Below are 18,148 nucleotides of genomic sequence, written 5' to 3'. Positions count from 1 at the left end.
CCACTTGCACTCCACTGTTCACTGATCGACGATCATGATCGAGGATGATATTATAAATGTTAGCAGCTTTTATGTGATCCACACCCAACATCGTACGAACAACCACGGCAAACATGCACACTAACTCGATGTAACAGAATTCGGCGTGCCCAACAGATAACTGAACGAGTAATTACAACATAAATATTGAACAATACAGGTACGGAGCAAAAGCGTGATCATGTTGTTATGGTGCAATCGAACGCGAAATAAACGTTAAACTACGATGATACGTATGTTATTAATAACTATTGAAACTACGTGTGTCGGTTGATTTTTAAAATGCTAGTTTACGGAATTCACATATTGGATAAATATTGGATTATATCTATATATTACTCATTATATCGTAAGTACATTATACATTATACATTATATGTAGTAAGCAACAGGGGGTATAATCTGACATAAGAATGTTAAAGTGCTTAAGGTTAAGTGCTTAAGTGCTTAATTTGGAGTACTCATTATGTTAAAACATAACAGGACGTGCCGTAAATTTTTACGATACTTTTGATTCATGGTAAATGGTGAACATACAAGAGAACGAACTAGGAATGTTAAGAAAGATAAAAACAACTCAGAACAATTTTAAAATTACTACACGTAAATATTTCAGGAATTTGTAAAAAAAAACACGACGCAATGCGTAGAGTTTCATCTCGCATCCAATCCTAACTTGAACATTGAAGTACGTGCTGTAAACCGGCCAGTTTCAAATAGAAGATCGACGAGGGTTGGTCAATGTTTGTGTTTTGCCTTTGATAATGAACCCTTGCGAACAGGTGCCAATGGTAAAGATAATGTTTTTAAATGTTAATGTTCAAAACAATGCCAAATTACAGCACAAAACATTGCGTAAATTTTCGAAAAGTGATAGGAAAAACCCGAAATTAAATTAAAAATAAGAGTACTTTCAGCGATCTTAGCACCATGAGGGTTAGGCCAATATAGGTCTCCGCATATACAGGTCTCCGTGTGGTAGAGTGCGTGTTGCGCGTTTCAATTCTTCAAGTGCCGTGTTCGCGTCCGGACGTATCGCTCGTGGTGTTTGCGCTTTTGTCATCGACCCCGCTGCTATTCCAGCTGTCCAAATTATTCCGCGTGTGCCCCGTTCCCTGCCGGTTTCCGACGACGTTCCACAGCCTTTGCTAAACGGCAAACAACCCGGTTCGGATTAATAAAAAGCCTACCTCGTCGTGTGTGCAGATAGTGCAATTCCATCGGAACCATGTCGACGCATCGTGCACCGAAATCCGGATTCGCCGCCGAAGCTCAGCGAAAGGTAAGTAACAGTGTGGTCGTCAATTGGGTGGTTCGTCCCCACGGGATCTCCCGTGACTATGCGTCGCACCGAACCCTCCGCTTTGGGACGCTCGTGTTGCGCGTGGGAGCCGTTGCATCTCAATGCTTTCTCCCATGCCAAGACAAACGTTTGCAGGAATTCCGTTTTGGTCAATCTGCATTTCTCCGCAGCGGCAGAGAACCTTCGTCCCACTCGAATCAAGCCAAAAAAAAAACGGACCGATTGAGATTTCACGCGATAATACCGTCCCATTCTGTCCGCGGTTTATTGTGTCGAGCGGTCCAGCAAAAGAGTGGGATAGACATCGGGATACGGGAATGGAATGCTTCCTTTTGTGAACCCTTCCATCCTGGGTACTCCATCCTTCCCGCGCCGCGTTGGATCACCAACCGCTTCAGCCAACCCGTTCGCCTCGAGGAGCCTCTGCTGGGTGTTTCTTTTCTTCTGTTGGTTATGCTTTTAGCTGCCTTACTTGACCCGGTTTGTTGTACCACGACCGAACGCGACATGTCTGTGGCTGCGTGCACTTTGGCTGCTTGTGATCCCGGTGCGGTGTGATGGCAAGTTGTTTCGGCATGGAAGAATTAAATCCGCTTTCAGCAGGCTTTTACACACGGGCCTGGTCGAATGAGCTTAAAGAGGGGGTTTCTAACTGGCACGGGAACGAGAACACAAAATTATATGCATTCTGTTCGTTTGCAGAGTTTGGAAATGATTGAGACAACATAAAGCAATGCTAATTTCCGTTTAGTGTCCCATTGGTGAAGATATTTGCGCAAAGTAAAAATCGGTACGTTCCAAGCAGATGTCACGCACTGTGAAGGTTTTGAAAAATGCGTGCTCATGCGAAGCAATCAATCAAAACCTCTCCAGAAGACGCCGAGTTCGTACCACGCCTTCGCCATAAAAGTGGGAAACAATTTCGATTACTATCATGACCAGGTTGTCCTCTTGTATGGATGTATTATAAACCACCTTCAAAATTTCCAGCAACACAACACGTTTAACCATAAACCCGTTTATGCTCCTTCTGAATGTGTGTACACAATCATGCCACCATAATATACGTCCCTTAGTGAAGATCATCTGATACATACAGATTGACCGAAAACTCTTTGTTTGTGTAGTTCACTACAACACAGTCGCTTAATTTCTATTTCAACGAAAACCGTTGCTTTCGTTTTTTTTTTGTTTTGGGGGGTCTGGACTCCAACTAATGTGTTTTCCATTATGCTGATTAGCAGCTTTGCCCAGCGTTTGCCCGCATTTCGCGTTGCAAATGCAATTAATTCTCAATTAGCCAAAAGCATCTGCTGCAAATTTAGCCCGCAGCTATACACATACTCTCACAAAATTATCTGTTTCCCCGCCAGAAATAAAATAAAAAATCATCTTCTCCTTACCATCCGGCTCCATCTGTGTCGGGATGGAATGGCTAAAGGGAAGCTCCCTTAACTTCAACTTGACTTTATTTCAATTCCCTTGCCTGGCGCGAATGAATGTGTCGTTTCCTTTAACCGGCAGTCGGACATACCATCGTATTTCCGTTACTTCCGACTGGTTCGCTTTTTTTTTTGTGTGGCCTTCACATTATGCTCGACGACGACACCCCATGCACATATCGCTACCGAGTCAAGGATAAGGACTCGAGAAAAGGTTAACCATGGGATCCCTATTTTAGTGGCGGAAATAAATCGGAACAAGCGCTACAAACTGTGTGAGGTGTGTCGCGGATTCATATTATCGCTTTGGGCGCGCCTTTACCGGCCACAAGACCCGACCCGTCGTTACAGCTGAATGCAAAAAGAAGGCATCATATTTACCAGAAGGAGGAGGCAAAAAAAAAAACATCCAATAACTGGCAGAATGATGTCATCCTCATCACTTGATCATACTTTGCGTGTTGCCTGAGCGGTTCTTCCCCGTCACGTCCGTTTCCGTGGCAGATATATTCGAGCTGCCTCATATTACGAACCATTCATCCAAGCGTCTGTAAACACGGATGTTTGGCGTCCTTCTTCCTGGTGTCCCGCTCACGGTATCATTCGAAAAGGCAGTATAAAAAATAGCATGAGTAGTAAAAATCACGAACAAAGAAGATTCCTTAAAAACCTCCCCACCAGAGCAGACATCTACTCCATGTTGCCAGGTGTGCGTGTGTCTGTGCCGCTGCCGGACATGTGCTACATGTAAATGTTACCTCAAAAGGATGATATAATACAACAGTTTCAAACAAACTAAACTCAGCCTAATGTCTTCTGGGTTGATATTTGAAAACGAGCTCCTCGAACCCCAAAGCGTCAGCCTTCCGAACGTTAGTTGCCATGGTCGCCATAGTCGCACGAAACGTCAGTCGTTGAAGTTTGAATTCAAAACCCAAATGTACGGTCGCCAACGGTAGGTAAATGATTCTCGATCGCCTACTGCGGTTTGCATAATCTCATCTCACCATTTTTCGTTGTGAAGATCGAAAAGACTCTTTAAGCGCGTGTACTTCCCACCATCCCACCAACTTTTGGCACATGCCACATTCGGGAACTGCTACCACCACCACTCGTGCAATGTAGCTGATGGCGATTAAAATTTGATGAGGCAATAGGGTGAAGAAAAACGTCATACCTCCCCTTCCTGCGTTATGATTATTCTGAGGAGCGTGGGATAATATCTCAAGTGTCGCGTTCAAGGACAGGCACCATTCATACGTCGGACGTCGGTCGGTTGGGCGGGCGGAACTGGATGGAAGAAAGTAATGGTGTTTCCAGATAGAATTTCTGATGACTTCCAGCGAACGAGAACCTGACCGTATTACTTCTTGCTGTAAATAGCGAAACCTTGGCTTGGTTTGAATAGCCACGGATGGGCTTTACGTAGCCCTGACATAAGCACCTAACTGTGGCTTGCCGTGAAGATGACCGCCAGCACGACTCTAACGCAGCAGTGGTGTTACGCATCGTGGTCAAAGATCGCCCTTCATTGTTGCGAAAGGAAGTTACGGAAGGTTACTAACATAGGGGAGGGTGCAAAAATAGAAAAGAAAACATTTTTGTAAAGTGTACGCTTAGCTAGCTAGCACACCGCCTTAATACACTCTCCCTAGGGGAAGTTTGTTTGTTTTTCACGGTACAAAACACACACACCATGCTCTCTCAAGCACATTCCCGAAAAGCCCATTCAGCTGCCAAACGAAATCGCGGCACGCGATTAAAAAGAACGAGGAGAAGGTTTCTGTGGTGAACTTGATCGTAAAAGCGTCACGACAGAGCGACACGAACCTACGAGTTTGATAAAGTAATTCAATAATGAAAGAGTGTAACAGTCATAAGTGCAGCCTATCAAAATGCGGCTCTCAAACCATTGCACTCAGAGATAGTGTGTCTTCCCACTTTCTGGCTGTGCGTTTCGGCACCGCACCTCCAAACAGCACCGGAAACGTTCTACATCAACAGTCAAGTCATCGTCTTGTGGATGCATTAAATTTCGATGCCAGATTAAGCCGGCCTGCACGGCAGTGCTCTGCTAGCACGAAAACAATGAATCCATGCGTGACGCGTCGGTGCCGTTAAGCGCTGAAGAACTGATCTGGAATCTAAACCTCCACCTACAATCTTGGCGTAGCCAGGTTTTTGTATTTTAGACAAACGCTTCCCTCCATTCCAGTTTCTCGGTTCGAGGGTTGATGGTGATATTTTTATCGTTGAAAGTGTTCTTTAGCACGTGCACGATCATTTTAAAGTGGGATCTGTTGTCGGTCCCGTTACCGAGACCTTCGGTATGCGAGATTGTTGGATAAAGCCTTATTTATTGTTTTCATAAGCAAGGTGAGCTGTCGTTGTTATCAGCCATTATCACACCCTTACATCTGAGGCCACTTTTCAACGTATAGTACAGAACAATGCGTACACGTGGATGCATTCCTTTCAACCATCTGTCTGGATGCATCGAAGTAATTTATTGTTGGAGATGAAAATCACAATCCAAAGTTGAGTTCGACGTGTTATTGAGTTTTATCGCATATCCTATCTGAGATAGCTATCACGGCTTAAGAAAGCAGGTCATTTATACATAAATTGGCTATCCAACCTTTGAGGTCTGTAGAGATGCAACTGCCCCTTCTCTTCAATTTGCGTCCTATCGCTCCAAAATCTCCAGTTACGACGGGTAGCTAGCCTACCTAGGTAAGGCAGTCCATCATCAGAGCAGTTCCCTTTTCCATCCCCCAACAGCCCATTAGCACAGTATCTAATTACTGCGCACCCTTTACCCCACAACAAGACCACAGCGGAACTGTTGAATTGCCACAAATGTAAAACGGCAAACATTCGGCATCCCAAAGAAACACCGATCGACGCTCTTGTGCGAAACTGTGGACGAATTCGCGCGTGAAAAGCCAAAAAAAATCAAACAGGTACGTTTTGAGTACCGTTGGATAGGATATGATTAATTGCTTTCTATTCGCCGTGAAGATTACCACACTGCCACACAGGGAAAGGGTGCTGCTGTGGCATTTCATTTGTATTTGAGATCATTCGTCTGTGTGCTGCTTTCCTTCTTTCCTATAAATTGTGCACGGTTTGGAGATAAGCTTACCCTTTTTTTGCCGGGAAACATCGAGCATCAACAGACGCGGTTACTTACTGGCCTGGCCCCGTACCGATGTGGCACTATGAAATCCAATAGTCAATAGTCGTTCCCTTAGTCTCTCTCCTATATGGATCCACCATTAATACCTTAATCCGATCACTTTTTCCTGTCTGGAGGAAGTATCAAAATCCCTTCCCCGCTATCCTTACGTCCTCGCCTTCTCTAAGGGGCGCAGGTTGTCCCCCTTCACATTTGACGGTTCTTGCTCCAATACTGTCCATCCGTCTAATGGAATTCGGTGTGTGGTGCTGATAGCGGCTATCTATCGATTGACCCAAACAGCACGTAAACAACGTCGTGGTGTAGCGTTCAAGGTGTTCACTTCGACTGGAACCTGGCCCCACACTTACTCACGTTCGCCGTCCATGTACTTCTTTCCACCGACGCCGTGAGATAACGCTTGCACCGCCTGCCTGCAATTGTCAGGTCATGATGACGTATTTCCTGCCTGTGTGTGTGTGAGTGATCAACAAAAAAAAATACACAGCAGTATTTGCCACCTCGGACACGGGGACGTACACATCTGCTGGTGGAACGCACCCATTTCGATGTCGCATCAATCAACGGAGTTCGTTAAACAGAGACTTCCTTCCGCGACTCCGCGATCGCGAGGTCCCTAGTGTACCGGCACGGGTTACTGACACGGTTGTCCCATTTTTTATTGAAAGATTTCGTGTTTGCGCACTGCGGTAGCTAATTCTAGTCCATTGTATTTGTTGCACCGGTTAACATTAAAATTTGCAGATAAGCAGGTTGGAAGGTTTAGTTTAGGTAAACTCTACCGATCAAAACCGTGATCCTCATCTTTGTTTTGTTTGTGTTTTATGAGATCACTGCATGCATTAAGTCATGCGGTGTGGATGTGGGTCAATCAATCAAATGGAATTTTGTTTTTTTTTTCGCCCTAATGGGCAACGTGCCGTTCGATGGCATCATGGCGTCCAATTGGAACAACCGTGTGAGACACTCTCCATTAGCGCACGATTAGTGTTAGGATTGTCGTTAACTCGTGTGCTCACTCACACAGTACGCCCAGCGAAAGGGTGTGTACACGGACGGTGGTAAATTGTGTAAATCCGTTGCAAGGTTTCCCGGGTTGCTTGGATTGGCGCTTTTGTCAACATATACGCGGCGGAGGGTCACCGGTGTGCGCGGTGCGTTATGGATTTCATTAGCCCGCTAAATGAACCATCGAAGAACGGCCGGGAACAAAACACACCGTGCGTAGTAGATAAGCTTTCGAGCCCGCCGAGAACGAGAAGCGTTTTATGAAGGCGTCGAAGGGTTCCAAGTGCTCCCAGTTGCAACCTTCCCCCCCCGCCGTACAGATAAGCTGGTGACATCTCCCCTCTATTAAACCGTTGTGGACGGTTAGTGAGTTTGTTGTTGCAGTTGTGCCACGGAATACGTGCCCTGCAATACTCGTCAAACGATCGAAGGTTCAATCATGTCCAGTGGTGGGCCTGTGTACAATATTTCGAGCGATGAAGTCATCCGTCCCCTATCAGTTCGCTGGTGCCGCACTTCCAATGGGCGAACATGGCTTGACGTGCTCACACAATACCGCAAAGCACGTCACGGACACTAGCGCAGTGTAAAGCCATGTCATCTTCTCACAGACACGATATTGGAGTAAATCGTTTTTAAACACATTATTTTACACTTATTCATAGTGCTGTGAGTGGTGTTGATCCACCGCACAACTACAACTTGTCACACTGAATGGTGACACTACCCCCTTAAGTGATAAGGGTGCAAACATGTTTACTGCGAGTAAACAGTTGCATCACGATTTAAAGTCCCTTTTGCTTCAATGATAAAAAGCATCACTCCGATTCGATATTTTACAGTGTGCAGGTTGCAAAAAAGACAGAACAACCGATCACTCTCCAGTGAATCATCTCTCCATAGACTCCTTGGATGCCTGAAGAAAAGATGTATGCTAACCACGGTGCCCGATTATTGTTTATCGAGCAGTACGAGGTGATCGGCTCACCAATAGAGATCTTCAGACATTCTTCGGGCACCAACTCCGATGGTAGATCGGCTATTTTGTTGCTGCCTTGATCCTAAGCTACGGTTGACCCTGTGTCCGTTGAAAAATCTTAAGATTAATTGAAGCGAACGTTTCGTTCGGTGTTTCGGACGTACACGAACGCAAAGGTCGCAAGGGAAAAAATCGCCCAAATCAAATCAAATGCCATGATTTGGCAGTCTTGCGCTCTACGGCACTACGACGGTCTCGCGGGATGAAGTCGATTCGCAACGCCCCGAAGATACTTTGGAGACTTTGGAGCGTGGCTGTCTGTTGAAGGTAAAATTTTGCGGCCCGTAAGATTCCAGTTTCCAGTTTCCAGTTGAAGTTCTCTTCATTCTAAGCCTACTTCAATCATCAATCGTTGTTTGGGGAGCACGCCGGAATTGGTGGTTTGATAATTGTTGTCAGTTGCCTCTGACAGACAGCACACACAGATAGGTGTTGAGATCTCGCGCGCGTGGTTACGGTTCTTGAAGCGAGCTGATGTCTTGGAAATGTGTTAAATTTGGGGTAAAAAAAAACCATAAAGCAACCCTTGTTACAGCTCCGAACCATCTGATAATGGTATCTCCAAACTAGAAACTATGCCCTCCTGTCAAATGATAAGCGTTTGATATCGTCTTCAGACCGTAGTGCGAGTCCCAAAGATTATCATCAACCGATGAGAGATAGTGAAGCACATCGAAACGGTACAATGCGGTGTAAAAGGCATTTAACATTAACAGACATGATTTAACCATTTCGCCACCGGAGAGAATCCCGTTCAATGAACGATGTTTAATTTCGATCATTCACTCCGCACCCCGACAACATCGACATCGCAAATATACGCGAATAAGTTGGAGAAGGTCCAGGAACGCACCGAATTTGAAAGTAAAACAAGTTATCTGACCCATTTTGAGGTGATTTTTCGGCGTTGAAGCAGTAACACAGCACAGCGTGTGCCGGCTATCCCTTATTGAAGGAACTCTTCCCGTGCACGGTTGCCTTTTTTTTCCACGACAAGATCTCGCGCTCGGTGACGATGGTGATCTTACCGTGCCCGAGGGTTGTCTTTGTTCTGCTTTCCCCTCGCTTTTGGGCAACCTTTTCCGTCGATCATCATTATCATTACCCGGTCGCGCGCGGTACCACCCGGTCAATGACGTGTACAAATCGATTCAGAAATGTGCACGGAAAAGTCGTGATTTTCTACTCCTGAGAGGATCACTCCAAGGGAGGTGGAATAATATTTTAAAACTGTAAGCAAACTTAGACCCCGCTGGAACCGGTTATGTGACCAAAAGTGGGTCGTTTCGTTGTGTGACTAGTAGAAGATCTTTTTTGGAAGATTTTCCCCATTATCACACTTGCAGCAGGAATCGGCAAGATATACTGACGGCCGAAGATTGAACGTTTCCGGTCAGGAACAAAAAATGACTTTCAAGCTTCTCCAACAATACGCTCGATAGCAATCTGCATGCTGTGTAATGTGCAGTGCTCTTCTTTTTTGTACCCGAATGCGAAAATAAATCATTTGATCGAGATTCTTCGAACCATACGCGCGGCCTCCCGTTTTTGGTGCGTGGAGCGATATGCATCTGCAACGGTCCCTGTACTTCCATCTCTTCATCAGCACGACAGCAAGTGGTCCATCGAGCGCCGTTCAATTGCGATTGTGATGACAATCGAAGAGAATTGAAAACGATTGTCATTTGTTTCCATCGGCGTGTGCAAATCAGCCCTGCAAAGAAGCGTAAGGGGGAGTGTGATGATTATAGCACTTGAACGATGCACTCTCGAACGAACGATCATCACATGATCGCACCTATAAAGCGGTGTAATGGAGCGGTAATAAACAGCAATCAATAAACTTCTCTTATCACGCATCCAGCGGGGTTGGAAGTTTAGGCCGATACTTCACAGATAATGTACAGGTCCGAGAACCGACACAGATTACGCGTACGTACAGTCTGTCAATTTGTTTCAACAATTACACCTGCAAATAAGGTACGATTTTATGGTCCCGTCGAGTAGAATAAGATGGGTGATTCGGGCGATAGCACATCAATTACGTAAGGCTCGTAACGATTTATGGAAGTGATCATTTAAGTCCCCCAGAGAGTCCCGTGGCTGATAATGCTTCGGAATTGTCTTGGGCGCGCTTGAGGTATTCGAGTTATAATAATAAAACAAAACCTGTAAATGTGCAAACTTTCTAGCCATTAAGAGAAATGGCCATATGCATCTGTGGACAATCCTGTTTATCAAATTCAGATGCACATGCAGCTCGCAAGATCACAAGATCACAAGGAAAGATTTCCTTTTTTAATTAACTCGCAATCATACACGATCCATGATGAGCATCAACCTTTTGAGGAGGGTCCATTGAAAGATGATCTTTTGCGGCGTTTTTTTCAGCCGTTGTGTTGAGAGAGTTGCCTACAATTTGTGGCAACTTTTCTACTGATGCTTTGGTGTGGTTTTACTGGTTTGTGCATTGACTACCGTATCGGGTTTGGGTGTATCTTTTTACACCAGCGCACCGAGCTATTTGCATTAGAACCGGGTCTGTAACACCTGTGCACCTGTGGCCACTGCGTGTGTGCGTATGCTTAATGTCCCCCCCACGGGGTGGTTGGTGGCATTGTATGGCAGCAAAACATAATGTCCATATATGATGATGCACTCGAATTTGCAAAACCACCGAACACCCGGCCGGGTACAATAACCTTCCAACTCCGAGAACTCTCTGACGATCGGGGCGATCCAGGTTCCCCCCATCGGAATTGCTGACTAGACGAGGCGCGCCATACTGTGGTACACCGAAAACTGAAAGCCACACAACCCAAAAGGTTGTGTCCCGTGTGCTGCTTGTGTGCCTGGATTGGGCTGACCTGGATCGTGGTTCTCAAAAACTCGGTCAAACTGAAACTGGCAGCAAACATACAAGCATATGTATTGAAGAGGAGGGGCGGCAAGAGAGCCGTGCTGTGGCATATTTGTGCGAGAGGTGCTTCCATATTTGAATGCAAAGTTTTCAACACTGTTCCCGTGGCGGAAGGAGCATAAAAACGTCGACAACCCGCCTATGAGGCCTACCAGTCCATTTTCGGAGCAATAAGCGCACCATCTGTGCTTTTTTTTTTTTGGCCCGTCCGATACTAGCGAACGCGTTACTCATTAACGCAAGCGGTTTTTCAGCGCTCCAATGATTGACACCCGAGCTAGGGATACATTCTTATTGGATGCACCATCACAGCTGCTAGTGATTATCGCGGCCATTAGTAGCAGCTCATAATGTTTAGCGGTGAAAACCCCAAACAAAGATTAGCTGAGGAGTGAATGCCTCGTAGACATCTTTATCGGAAAGCAGGTCACATACCCAAAACGCACGCGCGTATGTCCAAAGTTCTCGATCGCAAGATTGCGCACCAGCCGACGCAGAAGTAGTCGATGAGTAAACGATAATCGTTTGCTTATCCGATTGCCAAATGTGTTTAGTCACACTTCCACCAAACGGTGACGTATCAAGCGGCACCAGTGTGTCACAATTTGGGGTAAGGCCCGTCCGTCACTTGAGAATTTGTGAGTTATTACTCACTCACGTTGATGATTGAATGCTCCAGAGTGCGTGGAGATCATCCTGTGTGTTTGTACAATGAGAGACACGCGTAGGCATAGCAACCAGAAGATGCGGCCAAATGAAGTCATTGGCGAAATATTTGTATAACCCTCGGTTGCTATGTTCTCAACCCCCACCTCCTTCGCAGGTCCGGTGCGTCCTTCACCGATCTGTCAAAAATGCCATTTTTGGCTCCGCGGAAGCCTTGGCTTCGATGCGTTCGATTAGCCGGCATAGGATTGCGGCGTTCGATCACAAGCGGGCGGCGATCCCTCGTGCTTAGTATAGACCGATCGTGCGATTCTCACATGGCCATATTTAGACAGGGCAAGGAAAGCGACACAATGCCACAACTCCTAGACGAACGTATCGATCGTTCTGTCATACCGAGATCGCGGTATGAGTCACGGAGAAAAGGTTGCCGCGCTTGACAAGATCCAGACGGTGAGGGCAGTGTTTAATCCGCCACCAGCAAGACTTCCAATTTCTGGAAGATTCCGGTTCGTTTCGTATGCTTGTGGGGTGTGTGTGTGTGTACTTTCGGTTTTATCTTCTTTGCCGGTATTATTACGATGATGTGGAACAGGTTTTCGCCCCAGCCAGGCACACGGTGCAACACAGTCGTCCACACGTACACACACACACCTTCGGGAGGTCTGAGCAATCGTAGCACACACACACACACACAAGCACACGCAACTCCAGGGACAACCGGCGAGACCTCGGTGGAAACAAGTTGTTGGAAGTGGTTCTGTATCTCTCGGCAGCGCCATTGGTCGCACTTTTTTAAATCCAAATATGGAAGAATCTTTAAACGGCGCGCTGTTGTCAATGTTGCGCCTGCCGCCGGATCGGTGGAGCATTGAAATACGAAGGTTACCGGGCTGGGGTGTTGTACGGCTTTGGTTTTGCCCGTGGTTTTGTCTGTTTCAAGCTTTCTCCTGGCGATTGGCGATGCGATTGCTTTGTACATAATAGAACGTTTGATTAAAGACCTCATCCAATGTAGCGCCCCCCCTGATCGCGATGCATAGACAAAATCGATCACTTCAATGATGATATTCATCGCACGTCTCTCGCAAACGCTTACGTCAAACAAACACAACAGCAGTCTCGGTGTGCGTGTGCGCATCGGACACTTTATTAGCACTACAATTTACATACAGCGATGATCGCGGTTTTGATCAATTCCTGCAAGTCTCCGCAGCGACACGTCGCACTCTGGGCGAACAAAAAAAAATAGCAATGAAAGTACCACTACTCGAACGCGCCTCGTGTCTCTCAAGACATTCCAATCTCGTTAAGCTTGTCACCTTTTTCGGTGTGAGGAAAGGTTGCTGAGCGGGTGGTGGTGTCCCCGGCTCAAATCCGTCTAAACGTTGACCAAAAATGGGTACGTACACGGGACACAGTTCGTTTATATTGTTTTAGTTGCGATCGTCGAGAGGAAAGCTGAACCAATGCATAAAAAGCTCGCACGACATAAAAGGCGAAACAACCATGTACCCCCGGCGGTTCCTCCGGCCACTGGAGACGCTCACGATTGATCACCTCGCGGGAGGGTAACGTGTTGTTCTGCCGGGAACCGGGAAATGCTAAACCTTGCCCCACCGTCTTTTCGGTGCGAAGAGTGATAAACTGCTTTTCCATGGCACACTTGGACGAGCGTATGGTTTATGGAAATTTTGAAAAACGAAATCAAACAACCCTCTCGTCGATCGGGCAATCAAACGGCACAGTGGGACATGATTATTGTGCACTGCTAATTGCGGGAATTAATTAGCACCCGGGTCGCAAATCTGTCGATCCCGCACCACCCAGCATGGGAAGGGAAATCAAAGAATCAAACGAACTGCATTCGGGGTGGTTTGGTGCTTTCATGCAAGCGTGTGCAACCGATCGTCGAACCGAATTATCGCGCGTGATCGTATGTCGGGTGTGACGCATCGTCCCCCTGGCTGTGGAAGTTAACCTAATTGTCATGTAAATGTCATGCATTTGTTGATTGCTTTCGCTTTCAAGCTGTACAAGATAACATCTTTTATTTTTGCATTTGTAATTGGTATCACAAAGGCCCATTTGAATGTGTTATCATCTCTCTATCATCTACGATTTTAAATTGCATCTCACTATCGAGAGTTGAGTGTTTTGTATTCTTTTTTTGCTTTTGGAGAATGGCACACGGAAGCTTTGAGGATTTTGCGTGCTAAAGTTAAAGTTTTTTTTTTTTATTTTATTTATTCATAGACGGCCAGGCCGTATTGCTAAAGTTAAAGTTTTGTTAAACAAATTAAAACCCTAATAGATACCACACGTGATCGAAAATGACATCGGACCTTCAAAATGGTCTCTCAATTAACATGATTCAATACAGTGTGGTGCTCATAATGGGCAAACAAGTAACGTGTGCCCTTTGTCAATCACTGTTTTACATTTGTAGCACCGGAGGCTCTGTGATTATGATTTGCGGGCAAAAAGAGGCCCTTATTGCCTTTCGTGGTGCAGCGCCCAGTGCACCCAGCCTTGGTCACAATGCGTCGATCCATCCGATCGTCACGAGCACAAGTACCTTGAACCGATGCGTTGCGCTCAGCGAATGGATGTTTTATATGCCCACCTGCCATTGAGGTGTGAGGTTCATGGTGCAGTGCGGGACGCACCTTCGAGCGATGTCATCACGGGTGTGAGCGTCCGGGTTCGGTTCCGCTAGATGGGGGTTTTTGTTCAAACGAAGAAACAACACACTAACTTCCGCTTTTACTTCCGTTACAGATCAACTCCAAGTACAGCGAGGAACTGGCCGCCGAATGTTTGGAATGGATCAAGGAGGTAACCGGCGAACCGATCAACACGTCCGGCGACATGGACAACTTCTTCGAGGTGCTGAAGGACGGTACCGTGCTGTGCACGCTGGCGAACGCGATCGAAACCGGCACGGTGAAGAAGGTCAACAGCAGCAAGATGGCGTTCAAGTGCATGGAGAACATCTCCGCGTTTCTGGAAGCGGCCAAAAAGTTCGGCGTACCGCCACAGGAAACCTTCCAGAGTGTGGATCTGTGGGAGCGCCAGAATCTCAACTCGGTCGTCATCTGCATCCAGTCGCTCGGCCGCAAGGCGGGCAAATACGGCAAACCGTCGATCGGTCCGAAGGAGGCGGACAAAAACGAGCGCCAGTTCAGCGACGAACAGTTGCGGGCCGGTCAGACCGTCATCTCGCTGCAGTACGGTTCGAACAAGGGCGCTACCCAGAGCGGCATCAACTTCGGCAACACCAGACATATGTAAGCGCTGTGCTGAGGGGATCGAATCCTTCCCTTCCACGGGCTCCACACGCGTGTTTCCTAGCTTTCTAAGAACTCATTAAGAAGAGGGGTAGCATATGTAAACCGCCAACACTAACAATCCGGGTGCATAGGAGCGACACAGAAGAGGGAAGTGCTAAAGTGACAGACAGGATCATGGGCGAAACGAAATTATTCAGCATACAACGATCGGAATCCAGCTGCAACATTCCGGATCCAGAAAGTGCATTTTGTTATAGTAGGAACCCTAGAAAAAGGACACAATTTTGAACCAATGTACCTTTTTAAAATCGAAAAACACGATAGCGCCTTAGCAATGAGAGACTTTCACTCATCTGTATGTAGAGATATAGCGAGTTTTCCTGGAGCACACGGTGTGTAGCGTATTTACCCAACCGTGCACACTCCGGGGGTATATTTTTACCTCTCCGGGTATAGGTATTTTTCAAATCAAATCATAGTCAATCGTTTGCATTCCAAACCGCCAGGAGTAGCGCGTGTAGAGCGCTCATACAAAGAATACGGATATTTCACAAACACACACACATACCCACTGTTTATACATTCCGTAGTGAGTTGACAAGTTGATCCCACGCCACAGGATAGCCAATTAGCCTTAAGCCTTCCGGGGATGAATGACAGGCCCCGGCCCCGTAACCATCCCGGCTAGACGGGTGGCCTGCAATCCATTAGGGCAAATAAGTATACACTGTTATCGGTAAAACCTCCCTCTCCCGCAGGTTGTCATTTGGTAAAGCAAAACCAGAATCGCATTCTGCTTTGTCTGGTCACTGATCAAGCAGCTAATTTCGGTAAGACCGAAAGATGCGCATCGTTCGTTTTGGTGCTGCACATTAATGGTAGAGAAGAATGCAGCAGAGTAGGAGACGCTCTAAAGTGCATTGCAATAACCGACCCGAACCGAACCGAGGAAACCTTCCTACTCTCCACCATACCTGCGGACAGGGGTGACTTCCGTTGGGAACGAAAAAAAAATACACGTAACCGTATGTTTTGCGACAAAACCGTTTCGGCGAATGATTAAAATCGTGCTTTATCGCATGTGCCACTAAAACTTAGAAGACAAAAAAAACCCTTTTTTTTGTGCTCGTGTTTTTTTTTACTCTTTGTGCCGAGCATTGATGCATTATTGCTTTTTTTTTGTTTGCTGTTTGTATTTGTTTCCGAGATCATTTACCACGCAAGAGGGAAAAATCGTAAATTATTGACAGTATACATAAATATATATGTTTTGTTAAATGTAATTTGTAAAAGGATAAGTTATTGTCTAATAAATCAGAACATTAAGAAATTTACTCACTTGTTTACCTGAGAAATATCCGAAAATGAAAACTCTATTTACCAAAACAAAGCCTGGAGCGTTTGTGCATGCGGCATGCGAGGGCGGAACAGCTGTGTGCACGCTGGAGGGAGCGGCTTGTTTGTATGGAATTTCTTATCCGTCGACGGGGAGTTTGAGAGAGAAAGATTTCATCTGACTCACTCGCACTAGCGATCGTTCTCAGGGGAGTTTGAAAGTATGCGATCGTGATAGCCAATGTATGAGAAGAACTTCTATCACGCTCAATGATAACACGCGAGAGCGGATCAGCTGTGCGCACGCTGGGGGGGAATGAATGTTACCTTCTGGTTTGGATGCTCTCTTAGTAGCGCAAAATTGAAAACGGATCGCTTGCATGGACTTTCATTTTTGTCAGCGAAAAGTTTGTGAGCGCGAGATGAAGGATCCGTTCTATTTCGTCTATCTCACTCGCGCTAGCGATCGTTCTCACGGGAGCTTGATAGTATGCGATTGTGATATCGAATGTATGAGAAGCTTTGCTATTACGCTCAGCTGTGCGCTCGCTGGGGGGGAATGAATGTTACCTCCTGGTTTGGATGCTCTCTTAGTAGCGCAAATTTGAAAACGGATCGCTTGCATGGAATTTTATTTTTGTCAGCGAAAAGTTTGCGAGCGCGAGATGAAGGATCCGTTCTATTTCATCTATCTCACTCGCGCCTGTGATCGTTCTCACGGGAGTTTGATGGTATGCGATTGTGATATCGAATGTATGAGAAGCTTTGCTATCACGCTCAGCTGTGCGCTCGCTGGGGGGGAATTGATGTTACCTCCTGGTTTGGATGCTCTCTTAGTAGCAGAAATCTGAAAACGATTCGTTCTTGCATGGAAGGAATTTCGTAGAGCGGATCAGCGGATCGGATGTAAATAACGTGGATGATTGCATACCTTCCGGGGGCGAACGCTGTAGGAGTGATGTCTGTCGGATTCGTTAACCCTTGTGTCGGAAGAATTAATCCACTATCGTTTACGGTGAAACGAGGCCAGTTTATAAGCGAAGAAAATTTAATTAAATTGAATTGTTTGTAACCAACCTAAGGTAGACTTAAATTATCGGTCATTGTTTTGCGTTTGATCGTAATATGATCGCTGATCGTCACCCGTTACGTCTTGATAGGTTGGTTACCTTCGACAAGGGGAGAAGGGGGTTACCCTTTTGCATGATGGAACAACATAAACTAACCACCAGTACTGCTGTATGTTAAATAGGATTTTTATATATTTCTCGATATACTTTCAGGTTGATGTAAAGCATTTATTACAAGCAATTATATGGTTCCTAGTGTTTCTTACCGCTTTGATTTTCTCGTCCCGCAACGTCCCTCATTGTTCATTGTGGGTTTTTCACAGCATCGGAAATAACTTCCGTTTTCTTAACTTCAATTTCCTACCCCTTCGCCCTCCCTCTTTCTCCCTTTCTCTCCACCCAATCGCTATATTCACATCCCCTTGCGCCAGATGCCATATAATAAGAATAATCTCTGTTGAGTAGTATGCCGCTAGAGATAGCTCGAATAGTTTGGTTTTGATCGATTATTGATTTTGAGATAACGGGTTTCACATTAAGCAGGTTCAACACTCCAGGAAATGTTTGAACAGTAATGGACAATCCTTCAACAACAGTATTTTTCGCGTGTTGCTGAGATTTCTAGTTCGGAATATGGGGTTTTCCACGCGTAAAACAGAAGCTTTCTCTTGCAGTATTGCTGTTGCCATTGGCTTAATTCACTCACTTCACTATGGTAACTGTTCCCCTGTGATTGTACAACTCCAGCATTGTGTGAATGTAACAAATGTTGGCGGCACGGACCTAAAACTCACTAAAAGGGAAACTAAAAAAACACACACAACAAAAGGAAAA

General features: G+C 45.9%; 1 protein-coding gene across 1 annotated transcript; it reads left to right on the top strand.

Annotated features, from left to right (window-relative positions):
* Positions 1-1,062: 1,062 nt before the first annotated feature.
* On the top strand, positions 1,063-16,243 carry LOC128301884 (myophilin). The gene is made up of 2 exons (XM_053038552.1): positions 1,063-1,321; positions 14,398-16,243. Exons 1-2 carry the CDS (start codon positions 1,268-1,270, stop codon positions 14,908-14,910), a joined length of 567 nt encoding a protein of 188 aa, XP_052894512.1. The 5' UTR covers positions 1,063-1,267; the 3' UTR covers positions 14,911-16,243.
* The last annotated feature ends 1,905 nt before the right edge of the window (positions 16,244-18,148 follow it).

This window comes from Anopheles moucheti, chromosome 2 (assembly GCF_943734755.1).
Source record: "Anopheles moucheti chromosome 2, idAnoMoucSN_F20_07, whole genome shotgun sequence".
NCBI classification, from domain to species: domain Eukaryota; kingdom Metazoa; phylum Arthropoda; class Insecta; order Diptera; family Culicidae; genus Anopheles; species Anopheles moucheti.
The sequence above is the reverse complement of the archived record's forward strand: the minus strand, read 5'-3'. Positions and strand labels throughout refer to the sequence as shown.

What these genes read in the sequence shown, in the direction of transcription:
- LOC128301884 (XM_053038552.1), top strand. Translation starts at nt 1,268, where the DNA reads ATGTCGACGCATCGTGCACCGAAATCCGGATTCGCCGCCGAAGCTCAG. An exon ending in CCGCCGAAGCTCAGCGAAAG is followed by an intron (nt 1,322 to 14,397) that starts GTAAGTAACAGT and finishes CTTCCGTTACAG; the next exon opens with ATCAACTCCAAGTACAGCGA.